Source organism: Macrosteles quadrilineatus, unplaced genomic scaffold, assembly GCF_028750875.1.
Source record: "Macrosteles quadrilineatus isolate MER2022 unplaced genomic scaffold, UCM_ALF_1.0 Scaffold_7__1_contigs__length_78375512, whole genome shotgun sequence".
In the NCBI taxonomy this organism is placed as follows: domain Eukaryota; kingdom Metazoa; phylum Arthropoda; class Insecta; order Hemiptera; family Cicadellidae; genus Macrosteles; species Macrosteles quadrilineatus.
Genome location: NW_026542600.1, coordinates 49,773,292 through 49,790,445, shown reverse-complemented (window position 1 = coordinate 49,790,445; position 17,154 = coordinate 49,773,292). Strand labels below are relative to the sequence as shown.

At 33.6% G+C, this 17,154-nt stretch overlaps 1 protein-coding gene across 1 annotated transcript in view; it reads right to left on the bottom strand.

Annotated features, from left to right (window-relative positions):
* Positions 1–3,811: 3,811 nt before the first annotated feature.
* Positions 3,812–17,154, bottom strand: part of LOC128997996 (pyruvate dehydrogenase (acetyl-transferring) kinase, mitochondrial-like) — a 38,573-nt gene continuing 25,230 nt past the window's right edge. Inside the window, exons 6-9 of the mRNA XM_054423897.1 lie at positions 16,576–16,690; positions 14,934–15,043; positions 13,661–13,839; positions 3,812–5,332 (exon numbers count right to left, since the gene is read on the bottom strand). Coding sequence (XP_054279872.1) covers positions 13,666–13,839; positions 14,934–15,043; positions 16,576–16,690 — 399 coding nt within the window. The 3' untranslated portion in view covers positions 3,812–5,332; positions 13,661–13,665. The remainder of the gene's footprint in view (positions 5,333–13,660; positions 13,840–14,933; positions 15,044–16,575; positions 16,691–17,154) is intronic.

Sequence of the window (17,154 nt, the reverse complement as noted above, 5' to 3'; positions counted from 1 at the left end):
TGAAGCAAGAAGCAGGGAAGGTCAGACTCAATGATCTATTTTGGGGATATAATGTTTAGAAGAAGTGGGTAGTCTATGAAGAATGGAGGATGCAAACCAATTGCTTGACTGCATTCAAGTAAGGGAAAACACCTTGAAAAAATTGTGATGGACAGATACCTGCCTTATGCAGAGCTCAAAGACAGAATGTTGCAGGTTTCATCTGGCCCCTAAAGTTCAATGTAATGATGTGTCAAAACAGAACCACAATCCTCAAAACTTTGGATCAGTTTCGGTTTTGATCATGAGATTCGATTGGAGAGTTTTGAGATTCAATAGTCTCAAAATTAAAGATTTTTGGAAGATTTATTAACTGCTTTCATTTTTCGGCCTCATTCATTATAATTGTTTATAAAACCGTTTGCCGTTAAGTTACACACGAGCTGACAGCAATGGAGCACACAGATCACCATTGACACTAATTAAGGTAGTAAATGGTGGAAGTTAGTGACCTTCTAAAATAATAATAATAATCTTTATTGTCATTCAGCAACATAAAATTACAATAGACAACGTCAGAAGTCAGGACACGAATATGACATCATGCTTAAATCTAAATATCATCTTATGAAGCATTGAACAGGCCCCCTACATACAGGCCTAATATTTTATTTAAATTTAAAATTCTAAGATTGAATGCTCTTACACAAATGTATAAAAAAACTTAAGTAAATAATACTTTAAAATTAAACAATTTGTAAAAAGATTTTTGGTCATGCAGGCTGCCTCCTAGTGGCCAATAGTGTCAAGAGTTTAGAGTAATTATTTGTGTAAAAAAAAATGGTCTATAGAAAAAATGGCTTTGCTAATTAGCCATCTTGATAATGTTGATTTGAAAAGGTTTATGTTATCAATTTCTCTAAATGGAATGGAAAATAAATGGTTTATTGAAAAGTTGTAGTTGTAAATATTTTTGGCTTTTTGTGAATTTTGAAAGTCTAACTGGTGGGATGTACAGGTTGTATGATTGTCTAGTTGAGTGGTTTTGTGTCGAGTGACATTTTGTATAATTTGTAATGTTTTGTTTAACATAGACTAAATTATTAAAAGTATAAATACTTGAAAGTGTCATTATATTATTATTTATAAAGAAAGGGTTGCAGTTAACTTTATTTGGTCTATCAAACATGATCCGCAGGGCTTTTCTTTGTCAAGTAAATACCCTGCTGGCCCCACAGCTATTTCCCCAGAGGAATATTTCCATATAATAAATGTGTATGAAATAAACTATGGTAAACAGAAAGGAGTGTGTGATTTGATACACAGTTTTTTAGTTTTTGCAATAAAAAACAAACTCGTGACAACTTAGATATTACATTGTTGGTATGTTCTTCCCAAGTTAATTTTTTATCTAAGTAAATACCTAGCAATTTAACATAATCTGGATTTTCAATTTGGTTTCTGCGTAGTGTAAAACATATTTTCTCTGTCTTGTCATTATTAATTTCAAGAAAATTACTCTTAAACCAATTATTACCAATATCGATCATGTTATCAATTCGATGGATTGCTGTGTTAAGATCGTCAGAAGGCCAAATAAACGATGTGTCGTCTGCATATAGAACTGTTTTACAAGGCATAGCATTTGACAAATCATTATCATTAATATATATAAACAACACTGGCCCAAGTACTGACCCCTGTGGCACCCCAGCAAGAACCTCTTTAAAAGCTGATGTTTGTTTGCCGGAAGCTACATATTGTTGTCTGCCACAAAGGTAGGTTTAAAAAAAATTTTTCCTACAGTTATCTAACAATGTACATGTTCTCTCACTGATTTGAGAAAGCAAAGTGGCCAATTCGCTCATCAGTGAGACAATGTTAAAATGATTTTAAAATGATTGTTTTGTTAAAATGATGTTAACATTGTCTCACTCTAATTACTTTGTCTCACTCCAGACCAGATTTGCAACGTGAAAGCAGGAAATAGTGAGCGCGTAACATGCAGGCAACGTATGCGCGCGAAATACGTTGGCAGCACTGGCTGTAAATCAGCTGGTCAGCTGTTGTACTGTTGTATTTGTCACTTCACATTAAATGTTATATTAAAAGTTCACTTCAGTGTAAAAATAGGTTATGTTTCTTCACCAATTTATTTGTTTTTTGGTAACTGTAGGAAAAGTATAATGTGCAACTCGAGTTCAAAGTACAATTGCCTCACTCGAGAAACCATTCCTCACTCGCCTACGGCTCGTGAGTAAGTATTTCTCTCGAGTGAGTCAATTGCTCACTTTTCTCACTAGTTGCACAAATAACTATAGTTCCTGGTGTTTTATACCATAAAAATCCAATTTCTGCAAAAGTAAACTGCAAAATGTATCTTAAATACTAATACTGGAATACAGATTCATATTGATATTCATGAAATAAAAACAAATATTGACTACTAAGTGTTTGAATCAAATTTAATACTCATTTTTCTGTTAGCGCCAGGAGTTCAGTTTTATTTTAGTGTTTGTTGTTTATAACAAATTTATTTTTAGTTTATAAGTCACATATTTTTGTTCGAATGTTATGACCTTCAATCTCTTTCAGTTTCAGTTTTGATTGCATGATAGAAAACACTATCAATTAATGGATGTTATTTGTTATGTTAAGGATGTTATTTGGTTTTTTAATAACAGATGTATTTTTTTTGTAGCCGTGACCAACTAAAGGTTTTACATTTGGGTTTTGAGAATTGATTCTTTTAATATCGGCCTCCGCTTCGAGGTTTGAAATGTCTGGTTTTGACCATCACTAGTTCAATTGACTCTGAGTCTTAAGTGTGCGAAAATTCCACAGAATGTGGCTGGTGCGCCCCTGCTCGATCAATCGCCTCATCCCCTTAATATTACACTCTGGAGCCCGAGGCAATTCTCACCTCCCTGTAGAGTCAAAGGCTTGTAGGGACAACAAATTATTCATGATTTTACTTTCCGTTTTAATGTGTTTTTATCAGGCTATAAAAATTTAGGCTTAGAAAATTTTGGTTCGATGAACAATATTTTTCCTACTGACTTCACCATTAATTACACTAACATTAGACTAATCATTATTTGCCTTATTTACCTTTTTAAGTTAGCTCCCAAATTTTTTTAACATTAGTTTCCTATAATTAATAAAAAGCTGTTATGGATTTATTCAACTATTTTGGCCTGTATTAAAAAGATTAGATGCAACAGTTTACTCCGCCAATGTAAGGTGAAATCCAAATACAATTTTATTTGTATTTTAATAAGACTTAATTAAGATTAACTAAGGCATATTTTACTGTAGTAGAACATACCACATTTTTGGCTTTATTCTAGACACATTCAGATGTTGATTTGATGAAATCTTGTGGTCTTCATTCCACTTAATTTAAATGTACGAGACATGTATCATGATCCAAAAAAATAAAACTTATCCACAAAGTTTAGTATTAGCATTCAGTAAAAACCAGTATATAACTAAATCTAGACGTGAGGAGCTTTTCCAACTTGACACAAGCATAAACCTCATTCACCTTTAAAAATACTAATTCTCAAAGACAACAATTACAACTAACTCATTTGAAAAGAACTGGGAAACCACTTAATCATTTTAGTGGCCCAGGCAGGACCACTTGTAAAATTAAATAAATGGTTTAGTTTACCACCCAATGACCTCACCTTGAGGAATATGACATTTGAAGCCTGGTGATGATATTTTAATCTCAAATCCAGTCACCATAGGATATCCCACAGACACCACTATTTAATTGTTTCATTTTCCAATCAATACACATGATAGAATTAATAAAACACAACAATTTAAGTAAGAACTTTATTGACACTATCTTTATAAAATGTAATACCCATTACATAACTTGTCGTATGTATTTCGTTATCCATAGAAAACTAACAACATGTTCTACAAAACGCAATTATTAAACTTTACCATAAGAAAACATGAACAGTTAACAATAAAGAAACCTCAACTAACTAAATTGCTTTGTTTTGACTATTTTACTAAGGACGCAAATATAGAAAATTAAATTAGTTATATGTTATGTTCTTTTAGCAAATGACTCATAAGCAATTTTTTAATCTCCTTTGAAAGTGGATACAACTCATTGTCAGTGATGAATACACACTGTTAAAAACAAGAAGTAGGATGAAAATTAAACTGAATTAAAATTGAATGTAAATCACATTTTTGTTCCTAAACATAAATAACTAAATAGGAATATTTGTATAAATATTATTAACTTAGGCATTACATTGAGTCAGTTACTCGTACCCTATTAAAGCATCAAATTACATTGTAGTAAAGAGTCTGCAAAAAGTAAATGGGTAAAAATATTTCATGAAATTTTGTACCACTAGATGGACATAAGGTAATTATATAAAACTTAAATCTGAATCTAAAACAGATATTGCTTTCACTCACAACAAACTTGGAGTTATTGCCACCAAAAATGAGGAACTATTAAACATTGCTAGTGGCCACAGTATGACAAGAAAGTGGCCTTCAAATTAATGAAGTGTGCACTGGGATGATAAAAGTGATTTGAAATCAACACATTACCAAACAAAAAATACCTAGTTATTGCAAGTTTATCAGATAATGGGGTGAAAAAGTTAAGAACTTAATGGGAATGCTTGAGAGATTTCGAAGGCTGCTTTCATCAAGTGATATGCACATGGAATTTTAATTGATTTCTTTCTACAGACTCGCAGGATATAACTTTATCAAATATTTCACTTCAAACTAAACAGTCTTATTAAATCACATTGTTCCCGTTCTACAGTTACTCTGGGTTGCAGAGTCCATGGTAACTCAATTCACTATATACAATCTGGTTGAGACAAGCCCAGCACTTTGATCAAAGATTTTCAGTTCAATTTTGGAAAAAATAACACATAAATAAATCATAGCTTTACCAAAACATAATTTAACAGGTACGGAAACAGAGCGTGTTTAAAACCCCATCCAACTACAGTACAATACAAAAATACCTCACGGTCAAGTTTATTGCAATAAATAGATGCAAACGAATAACAAGCATCATTCACGTTGTAACTCATAACTAATAACATACTTAACTACTAAAATGGTGTTTTAACATTGCAAATGTACTACAAAACAAAACATAAAAAACTTTGAGAAACTAAAAACTTTGACTTCAACTTAAACACATTGTGCTTAATGTTGGTTGGTTATTAAAACTATTTGGCTAATGTTCAATGCCAATAAATAACAAAACAAGAGAAAGTCGTCTCTAATGATGATTCAGCAACCCTGCAATGGAGTTAGCTCAGTCTTATGAAATAAACCTTAGGGCGCCGATCTGTAAAAGAAAAAAACAAAAATCAATCGATAAATGACCTTGATAGATGGGGATCTGTCTTTAACCCACTTAAAAATGGACTACTTAAATGGTAAAAAACAAACGGATAAATTTAAGTTACCTAATTTATTGAACTGACTTTAAGAAAACCGCTATTGCTTTTTGTTAAAAACAAAAGCCGTAAGTCATTGAAGTAGTAAAAATCGGCAATCAGAAGTATAAAGTTTTATCATCATGAATAAGTTGATAAAAAGTTTAGATTATAGAAAAAAAATTTCATAAAACTTTCCATTAACTTTACTATATACCATCCTATGATCTGTTATAAAAATTATATGGTCTAATCTGTTTTAAAAGTATTAACTAGGGATGGGCCGGATTTTAAAGTTTTGTTGTCTTGTCAGTTTTTAGAAAGAAAACCGGAGACCCAAAATGGATTTAAAATGGCAATTTCAGTTTATCAGTTGCTGTACAATAATTTTGCTGTGATTCTGGCCATTCTGGGAGACGATAATGATGTCTTTGCATTTATGGGAGATGTTCAAGATTTTGATGAATCGCTCGACAAGATGAAGATGTCTTTTCCATTCCTGGGCATATATATATATGCTTTTTCCACGATCACAGGAAACGATGATCATGTCTTGGCAATCGTGTGATATGCTATATGTCTAAGAATTTCCGTAACTGTGGAAGAGGATGATGATGATTGCAGAGGGTGTGTATGATTTTGATGTGATCTTGCAGGAAAATAAAGATAAAGATGAGTGAAGAAGATTTTCAAAATATTGCCACGACAGCAGGATACGATGACATTGCAGGGGGGATGCATAAGATTTTGCCGCAATCACGGGAGATTATGATGATGTCCTCCTGATTGAGGGAGATGTCTAAAATTTTGGCTCGATAGCCGGAGATGATCACGATCATGGATTATAGTCAGGATGACTTTATGACAAATGCATATTACACCAAATTGATTATTAGTAAAGCTAATACTGTTTTTTTACAGTTTTTATGTAAAAAATAAAAAATGGCAAATATCTGGTTAACAAAGCGATTTTGGGAAAAAATTCATTCATGATTTTCTTTTTATTTTGACTCAAGGAATCACTAGGTAAAATATGTCCCCACCTTTTTTGAACACCCTGTATAGGTGGTTAATTTATCTATTAATAACCAAACACAACTATTAACAGATAAACAAGACTGAACCAAAACCAAATTAAAATAAATAGCAATAGATACATCACTAGTACAAACCATTTATAAATTACGCCTTAATAGTATTTATTAGCTCGGGGGAATCCTGTTAGTGCACCAACCAATTTTCTGATTGTTTACTGAAGTAGTTTACATATCTTGCTTTTGTCACATCATACATTTTTAGAATGTCAAGTTTCAGAACTGTTACTAAATTTGGAAGACCACATTTTTATTTTGTAAAAACCACTTACACATAGGACACAACCATTTATACAGACTGTCCCAAAAGTCCCGGACCGGTTTAATAAATCCTAAACGGAACTAGTTACAGCAATAATTTTTCAGACATGATTCCTGGCTACAAAAAACTATTTTTTGATGTGTTAGTCAGTATTGCCCCTGCCCCCAAAAACCAAAATTGGGGGGGTTGCCCCAAATTTTTTAATGTAAACCCCTATCGAGTGACCCATCATTTTAAAGGTCTTGTTAATTAAAACACAACAGCGCAAATCCCAGGTCGATATCTTGCTCCTGTCCAAAATGGCTGACCTTTTAGTGTTTCTTATGGTTACTGTACCTAAAGTCCCGGACCGGTTTAATAACTCCTAAACAAAACAAGCTACAGTAATAATACCTCAGACATGATTCCTGGCTACAAAAACCTATTTTTTGATGTGTTAGTCACTATTGCCCCTGCCCCCAAAAACCAAAATGGGGGGGTTGCCCAAAATTTTTTAATGTAAACCCCTATCGAGTGACCCATCATTTTAAAGGTCTCATTGAGTTAAACACAACAGCGCAAATCCGAGGTCGATATCTTGCTCCTGTCCAAAATGGGCGATCTTTTAGTGTTTCTTATGGTTATGTAATTAAAAATTGAACATTTTGTATCGTATACAAAGTATACACATTTACGGGTTTAAAATATTTTACTTTTTCCGCTGTAATAAACACCGGTGGCCCTTTAACAATTCGAAACAGATAACATTTTGGGACTTTCCTACTTTAAGTTCTTAATCCTTAACATTCCTACATTCATTAATCCTTATCATTGCTGGAAAACCCCGCATCAACAAAACAATACCTGCAGCATTTGATATTATGGCTCAGTTATGAGATTGTGTCTTAGAATAATGTTGTCTAATTTTTCCAGCGTTAATTTTTAAATTTATTACTAATAATTCGCAAACTATTAATATTTTTTCTTCCTTTTATCAGTTTATGACTATTTACTTTTTAAGTATAATTCATTATGTCATTAAGTGAATCAGAAAGAATAACAATATTGATGATGAGAGGCTATGGTAACCTGACTAGGTCATTTCAAGAAGTTGCAGATCTTTATAATGAAGAAAATTACCTTCGGCCACCTATTTCGAAATCCACAGTTGTAAGAACCGTTCATCGTTTTCAAGAAACGGGAAGTGTTAAGGATTTGCCTCGATCAGGCAGACCAAAATCAGTTTCAGGCGATGACAAAGCTATTGAGGTGTTACAAGCTTTCGTAGAAGATCCACATAACTCTACTAGAAAAGCTGCCCAACAACTGGATGACATCAGTAAATCTTCGATACACCGTATATTGAGCAGCAACAAATATCATCCATATAAAGTAAGGTTGGTACAGGAACTAGCAGAGGATGACTTTGACAGGAGAGTAGAATATTGTGAATTGATGATGACAAAAATTGAAAACGATGAAAATTTTATCAATAATGTAGTTTTTTCAGACGAAGCTAGTTTTATGCTAAATGGAACTGTAAATCGCCACAACTGTCGATACTGGGCAGATGATAACCCACACTGGAAGCGTGAAGCTCATACCCAGTACCCGGAAAAAATAAATGTATGGGCGGGAATTTTCAGAGACCAAATAATAGGACCGTTTTTTATTGAAGAAAATTTGAATCGCAACAATTACCACCAGTTGTTACTCAATGAAGTTGTTCCTGCAATTGAAGCAGCAAGAGATGAAAATCATGAAACTTGGTTTCAACAAGATGGAGCGCCACCCCATTTTGGAATAAATGTCCGCACGTACCTTGACAGTACATTTCCACGCCGCTGGATAGGCCGGCGAGGGGCAATTGAATGGCCTGCCAGGTCTCCTGACTTGACCCCCCTAGACTATTTTCTTTGGGGCTATCTTAAATCTAAAGTTTATACTACGAAGCCCCAGAACTTGATAGAACTTCGACAACGAATAACACACGAAGCTCAGCAAATACCGGGGGAAATGATACAGAATGTAGTACAGCATTACTATTACAGACTAGCACACTGCGTGACTGTGGAAGGAAAGCAGTTCGAACACTTACTCTAAACCCTGGATATCATCTCTTTGGTAAGAAACTTTGTTTTTGTGTGTAAAGAAAAAAAATTGTTTTTATTACCAAGTGTGACCATTTTTTTATACTTTAAACTATGTTGTACTTGTGTTTACTTTCTTTTAAAATTATAACATTTTTAAAAGTTTAATACAACCGATGGTGGTCAATTTGGAATTACATTACCATAAGAAACACTAAAAGGTCAGCCATTTTGGACAGGAGCAAGATATCGACCTCGGATTTGCGCTGTTGTCTTAACCTCAATGAGACCTTTAAAAAAATGGGTCATTTGATAGGGGTTTACATTTAAAAATGTGGGGCAACCCCCCCAATTTTGGTTTTTGGGGGCAGGGGCAATAGTGACTAACACATCAAAAATAGGTTTTTGTAGCCAGGAATCATGTCTGAAGTATTATTACTGTAGCTTGTTTTGTTTAGGAGTTATTAAACCGGTCCGGGACTTTTGGTACAGTAACCATAAGAAACACTAAAAGGTCAGCCATTTTGGACAGGAGCAAGATATCGACCTCGGATTTGCGCTGTTGTGTTTTAAATAACAAGACCTTTAAAATGATGGGTCACTCGATAGGGGTTTACATTTAAAAATGTGGGGCAACCCCCCCATTTTTGGTTTTTGGGGGCAGGGGCAATAGTGACTAACACATCAAAAAATAGTTTTTTGTAGCCAGGAATCATGTCTGAAAAATTATAACTGTAGCTTGTTTCGTTTAGGAGTTATTAAACCGGTCCGGGACTTTTGGGACAGTCTGTATATATTTTTGTATAGTTTTTTAGATTTTACCAATCCAAATTTGCAATAACAAAGAGATAAAAAATACAGTTAATTTGTTTTTATAGCCACAATAAAACCTCTTTCAATGTTACAGCTTTTTTCTGCTATTTTTTTTTATAGACTAGTCAGAGTGGTTTAGTTTAGTTACAGCTTTATTTTTAAACCAAAGGTGCAGTTGTAAAAACAAATTAATTGACAACAGCCTGTTATCTATATATAAAAAAAACTAATCCTAGTCCAATGTAATAAAAAACTGTAATTTACATTTTGTTCAATGTAAAAAATAGTTGATATGATCTCATGAGCTGATAAAAAACACAAAACACAAGTCACAAAAACACAAATGGCAAAAGTGGGAATTGAGCAAAACAGCAGCATGTACAGCACAAACAACAAAAACAGGCTCACCATAGATATGGGCTAAAAACTAATCCACCATTTCCATTTCCAAGAAGGTTATATTGACCTGATATTATAATACCCTGTGTGTTGTGACTAAGCGCAAGAGTTTAAATTTTGCTTATATTACTTGGGGGCTTTACTTTAAGTCATCCACGTCATCAGTTCGTTTGTTAATTAAACCAACAAAATAATTTTGTCCTATTTTTAACATCATGTTGCCTATACATAGTTGCCGATGAGTCGTAAACACCAGCCCAAACAATAATGATATATAATACTGATATTTAGAGAGTCGCCAATACCGTAATGACGTAACACAGGTTGGGAACACTGCCGTATATTCTGGGATTACTGCACACTATTCTGCGATATAACAGAGTGTTGTGATCAATTTTAACTTTCTCAATTTAAAATTTTGTTTCAGTTCGCAGAGATCCCGTGTATAATCAGTATTGAAATAAGTTTTATTTTCAGTTCGGCTTGATGAAAAGTTTAGCGTATTCGACAGAACTCAGAATTTACATCAATACACTCAGTCAGGGGTTCAATTCTATCTTGTTCATTTTAGTAAAATTGCAACAACTTTTAGAAGGGAATGGAGTGTATATCTATTCATAGTATTACTAGTACAGAGTTATAAAGTGTGGTATACTGTTGGGTATGGTAAGTTAAGTTCATTATTGTTATGGCACTAGTTTGGTAATCACCAAAAAAGAACCTTTGACAAAAAAATTACTTAAATTCTTTAGTTGTCTTATATAACTATTGACAGCACAGACAGTGTAATATGTAATACAAAGCCTTGGCACAATCTGAAAAAACCCAAACTCAATTCCAAAATCAAGTTATTTTACTCCCAATTTACAATTAATCAAGATGATTCAAGAACAGCCATTGACTATTTAGGATGAGAGGAGTAGAAGTTTTGATTATTCTGTTTGAAAATTTGTATATTGTCTAAAAGGAAAATCACTACTATTTCAGTCGAGCCTCGATTAAGAAGTGTCTTATGGAGATTAGGAGAAAAGTTTTGTTATCAAGGGACTCTTCTTGTTGAGTGTTGTGTTATTAGTGTTATTTTTTTTTAACACTGACCAAGTGCAGTTCAAAGTAACGCTTATGCTAATGTTTAATTTTAATTTATAATGCAGTACTGTTAATCCTAATATTGTGTCAGAGTTAAAACAGGTTTGTAAAGAAAATGTGTTTAATGAGAAATACTCACATTTCATTTTTACGTAGTTGTACAGTTGAGGAAATGTTAAATTCGTAAGCTATTTTAGATTCCTTCTTTTATATTTTCTTCTAAATGTTTATTGAATTTACTTTTACATTCCATTGTTAATGAATTCTATCTTTGTTTTCCAAACATTATTTACACACACAACAGATGTACCAATCATTCACAACTCACACGTGCAAACAACAAGATACTGAACTTAAGATAAAACAATGCATGATCAGTAATAAGGAGTTCTGTTGTGAGTTGACCTTGACTAACAATTCACACTGCGCTGATCTGTAAGATAACTCGTTTTTTAAGAAGGGGAGTGGGTTAATAGCAGGGTGGAGTGGTGGTTTCAAGTCTAGACTTGTTCTAGCATCTGTGTGAATTGACGATGTTTCCTTCAAAACTGGCTCTGGTGAATACTCTTGGGAACTGTTCAATACAGTTTCATCTATTCGTGTAATCTTCTCAAAACTACTTGTTATAGAGGTTCTTAGTTACATTCCGATTTATATAAAGGTGCTTTGTTGAGGTGGTTTTAATAGAGGTAGTCTGTTGCAGAGTTTAATTTAACGTTATGTGTTATGGCGTTTTAAAGGAGATTTGAAAAGTGAACTTGTAATTGAGGTCGTTGTGGTATCGAGGGTCGTGTAAACGAGGTTCTACTGTAGTGGTTGCCATCAAGATGCCACCCTCACAACCTACCTTCAATGGAGGCGGTATTGGGTTGTCAGGGAGGCATATTGATACTTTCCTCTGATGATACTTTGATACTTTCTATATTGCCTGGCGACTACCAAATTTCCAAATTTTGTAAATAAAAACACACAACAAACTAAGACAGACAATAACAAGACGACTACAAAATCATCTACAAAACAGTATAGTTGAACTAGGTCTAGGATGAAAACCTATTAGAGAAAAGGCAAGATTTGTGCAGGGGACATAGTGCTCGAGTGCTGTGGGACTGTATCACTGTCAAAACTTGAAAACCACTATGAAAATATTTGAAATCTATAAAATGTGATGAATTTAACATAGAGCACAAGGGCCTAGGTTTTATTTTAATGATATTTGTTATGACATACTCACATAGACATACTCTAATAGGGAAGTGTCTGCTCTGGCGAAAAAAACGCAAAAGACCTTACACAAAAGTTTGTGGATGGTGTAAAGTTTCTGATGTTTTTTGTGCCAGAGGGAACTCTTTCCCATTCTGGTAAGCCTAATATTCAAACAAAACCCTGTAATAATAGCTAAGCTATGCAATTTTGTTACTAATTGCCAATTAGAAATGTCATCATGAAGAAAAAGTCTGCATAACAAATTCAACAAAAAATCATATTTCTATCCACCTGATTAAATGTGGCAGCCAATTTATGGGATCTGCTGCTTGACTTGACATTTTCAAATGTAATGGAAGTATATCTGCAGTTTTAAAACTATTTGGTTGGAAAAAATCCTCCAGCTTTCGTATCCACATTTCTTACAGCAATACAAAATTCTAGGGCATAATCCAGACAACTGCACCACTGATTATTTTGTGTTAGTTCTTGCCAATTTATAGGGAAGTTAGGGAAAAATATTACAGCTGTTAGATCCCAAAACGTGAGCAAGTTACAGGTTAATAGTTAATACTATAGTCAATATGTGAATGCAAATAGGAAGATTACTAAATTAAAGGGCTTCTCTGCATTGAAAGCATGTCAAATCCTTCAATGCTACAATAAAAAAACTTTCAAGTTGCTATATGAACTGATATTTTAGTACTAACAAAAAGGAATTTTAACAAACACCAGATACATTATATACCGAACAACGACATTGACCAAGGAAAACCTGATAGGACGAGTACTGTACAAATGCCATGGAGCATGGATCTTAGCAAGATGAATTGTGAAGGTTCTTTACAATCAAACGGGAATCTGTGTGTTATGATTTTATCCAGCTTAACATTACACCAAATTTCCGTAGCTATTTGAACTGAAATTTTGGTCCTAACAAAAGAGAGTTTTTACAAAAAAATCAAATAAACATATACTTGACATTAACAATGACACAGGAAAGCTGATCGGATGAGAACTATACAGCACATGCCATGGAGCTTGGATCTTAGAAAGATGCAGTGATTGTGATAGGTTCTTTACGATCAAACGGATTTCTGTATGTTATAATTTTAACCAGATTAACATTACAACAAATTTGTACACAATGACTTTTTGTTATCTAACTCTGTTAGTCCACCACAGTCGGTGTGGGTTGAAGTGGGAAGCAAGCGAGAGCTGAGGTTGTATGATACAGGGGTACAAGTGAGAGCTGCAGCATCACCAACCATGCCATGCCCAACACCCTCAGACAGGTATACTCACCTATTCTAAATGGATCGGTATATTTGCTTTACTTTGGCATTAGTGCCAGTGAAGAAGTGTCGCACATTCATGTTGGAAGACTGGTTACTCCAATCTCCTGTGGGTGTGGTAGTGCGATAAAACCTGGTCGATGTTTTGTTGAAAATAGGTAACAGCTCGTTGGCTTCGTTTGACAAAGCCTGTGGAAAATATACATTTGAATAACAGGAATAAAAATCTAGCAACCGTCCTTAACGGATGACCATAAGGTATAACTATAAGTAAGTTATTTAACATTTACCAAATACTCCGACTTCGTTTACAAACTCCAATCTCCTTTAGGAATCACATTTTTATAGTGCCACTGAGATGATTTGTTGTATATCGGGAGGTGTTCCGTTGCATCACGAGTTAGGGCCTGTGAAAATAACAATTGAAACAAAATATAGTTCAACACTGGGCTGAATCCTTAATATGGTCTAGGCCTATTAATTCAGTTCTTTCACATCAGCTCAACTGTGCGTAAACATGTGTCATTATTCCAAAGTGTGATAAAATATGTCATTGTGCATTGTTAAGATGACATTTGAAGTATATGTTCTGAAGAAGAGGGTGAACCAGAAATTCAAAGTAAAAACAAAAACAAGAAATACAAAATTTTTTAGATCTCTAGTATTTTTTTTTAATTTTAAACTGTTTTCATCTCTAAAAAAAACTATAATTTGTTCCGAAAAGCTAAGAGACATGATGTTTGCATTGTACTTGTAGAGGAGCCTTCAGCATAGTAAACTGTGCCATGTGAACTGAGAGCTGAACTAAGGTGATTGAATAAACCAGATTGCATTCTGGGTAAGGACTCAACCCAGTGTTCCCTTGGAAAAACAATGAAATATTCAAACTAAAATATATAAAACATAAGACGAGATTATTAATTTGTTAAATATAATAAAATAAGTTTAGCTAAGATGAAATAGTCTGTGAGCTGATTAAAGGTTATCGAATAACAACATTATTGATTGGGAAATTCCGTTAAAAATTACTCATTAAAAATTATTTAAGTGAAATTGTTCACTTTAAAAATGTTATTTTCTAAATTCATGTTGTCTATAAAAATCTTCTTCTTTAAATAAAATTTTTTTAAACCTGAAGGTAGTGTTTATTACTCCTATCTAGATAATCAGTATATTTTTTAATCATCAACACCTTAAGAATAATATACTTTTGGAAGCATCAAACCTTATTTAAGAAATGTCCTCTTCTTAGATAGGTTATGTATTACAAGATATAATATTACCTTCATGTACACGATGGCATCTGTGCCGTAGCCGTCACATGAGAGGAGGCTTAACTCTCCGTGGAAGTAGCGAGCATACAGTCTTGATATGGGGAGACCGTACCCATAACCTGCGAAAAACAAACTTCATGAAGGTAAGTCCTACATAAAAGTTGTAGAACAATTTTAATTTGTATATCATAACAAATTGGCATTACTGATTGATACGTTGTTAGATTCTAGACGAGAAATGTCTTTGTTTCTATGACTGTACATGAGCAATGATTGAATGAACATTTATTTCTAAAGATAACTCTAAATATACATTGTATTAGTATTTGAAGTTACTGTAAGGTTTTACTGCTTACAAGAGGAGATAAACGATTGAAAGCCACAAAATTTTCCTAGTAGTGAAAACTGAGTTTTTATCTTTATCAAGTAACAAACTAATAGATCAAATTATATTATAATATAATGTTAGATACATAACAAGAAAATATTCTTTTATTATTGATTACACATTACAGGTATGTTGCACAAATTCAAACAAGCTTAGGCATATTATCTTTATTTAAGATTTCAATAATTTCAGGTTCTGAGTTAAAATAACAACATAAACATTTCACGAGAAAATATTTAACATCAAAGGAGATTTAAATAATTGCTTTTGCACATGAAAAATATATGATCAAATTTAATTCACCTTGGAAAACATGTGTAAACCCCATATATTCAAATGAATTCTCAAACCAATACGGTAAAACCATGGGAAGAGGAAGGAGGGTGGATTTTACACACATAAAACATTTTCAAACTTTTTGACCAGAAATATATTAAATTCATTATAAATGTATTATATTATATATTATAAATATATTACAGAAATATATTATACCTTTCAAAGCCACTTTTAAAGACACTAGTAGGAATGGACGGGTCCCGAAATTTCGGGAAAAAAATATTCCCGATTTTCGGGTCGGGATTACATTTACCGCGGAGTTATACCGATGATCGCACTGAGTCATTTCGACCGCAAGTCACAAGTTTCTATACCTGTAAATTTTTGCCCATTTTTTGGTTTTTGTAGATCAGTGCCACAAATAGATTTTGTTTTTCTTGTTTGGTAACTGCAAAGCTCAAGACTTTCTTTTAATGTACAGGAAAAAATCCTGTCCCGTCCTGTCCCAAAAATTGGGAAGGAAATAAAAATCCGGTCCCGTCCCGAACCAAAAATTCAATCCCGTCCATCCCTATTATGTAGTACTGTAGCCTATATTACCATTACTTATCTGGACTAATTCGTTAGTTAAATATTAAATGTGCAAAACACAGAAAAACATCTGCATATTATTCGTTTACAGGAACAATTAACCGCTGACTGATGGATTTTTATTTTTTATCGATATAGCTTTATAAACTATAACAATTTTGTATAACTTAATTTTAGACTACAAAAATTTAGGCCTAATCAAAAAAACAATTTTTAGTTCTTTATTACAGTAAACCTAAATACTGTTATAACCATATTTGTTAAACTCATGTTGATTATACAGTATGTGGATCAAAAATTTCCCTCTGTGATCCTGTTTGAAAAAAAAATTATTATAACTTTGCCTACTACGACGGATGTATTTCTTTTTCAAAGGTAACATGCACTACACACCAGCAAGGGGAACAGTGTGGGCGTCAGATTTGGAGGGCTGCGGCGCAGTGCTGTACATATAGTGAAACAGCTGATCAGTGAGGCTACGGGGGATTCCACCACCACGGTCGGACATCTGCAAGAATCAAACAAGGCAATGATAAATTAAGAAGACTGGCTTCCCTGGCCAGGCTCATGAATGAACTTGGAGACAATCGTGAAACAAAAAGGATAAAGCTAATGCTAGCAGTACACTTTCGTCTTTTACTTGAGTTGCGACGACGAATACTGCTGAACGTGAACCACGAGCTCACCCAGTACACAGTTAGATATATTTTAATTTCCGGCACTCGCCTTAGCTAGTCTCCTTAGACTCGGCCCAAAAACCGACAAAATTTGGAGCACAGGCGAGCATGAATCATGACGAGGAAAACTATCCCGAGCGTACACGAGCAGACAAAAGTACACTATCATGCTCACCTACATTCGGCGATAGTGTACTGCTAGCTTTAAACATGCATTTCATATCTATCTTGCCGATTCCCAGTTTATTGGATATTCTAAATAATTTAAATAAAAATTTTAATAAATATAAGAACT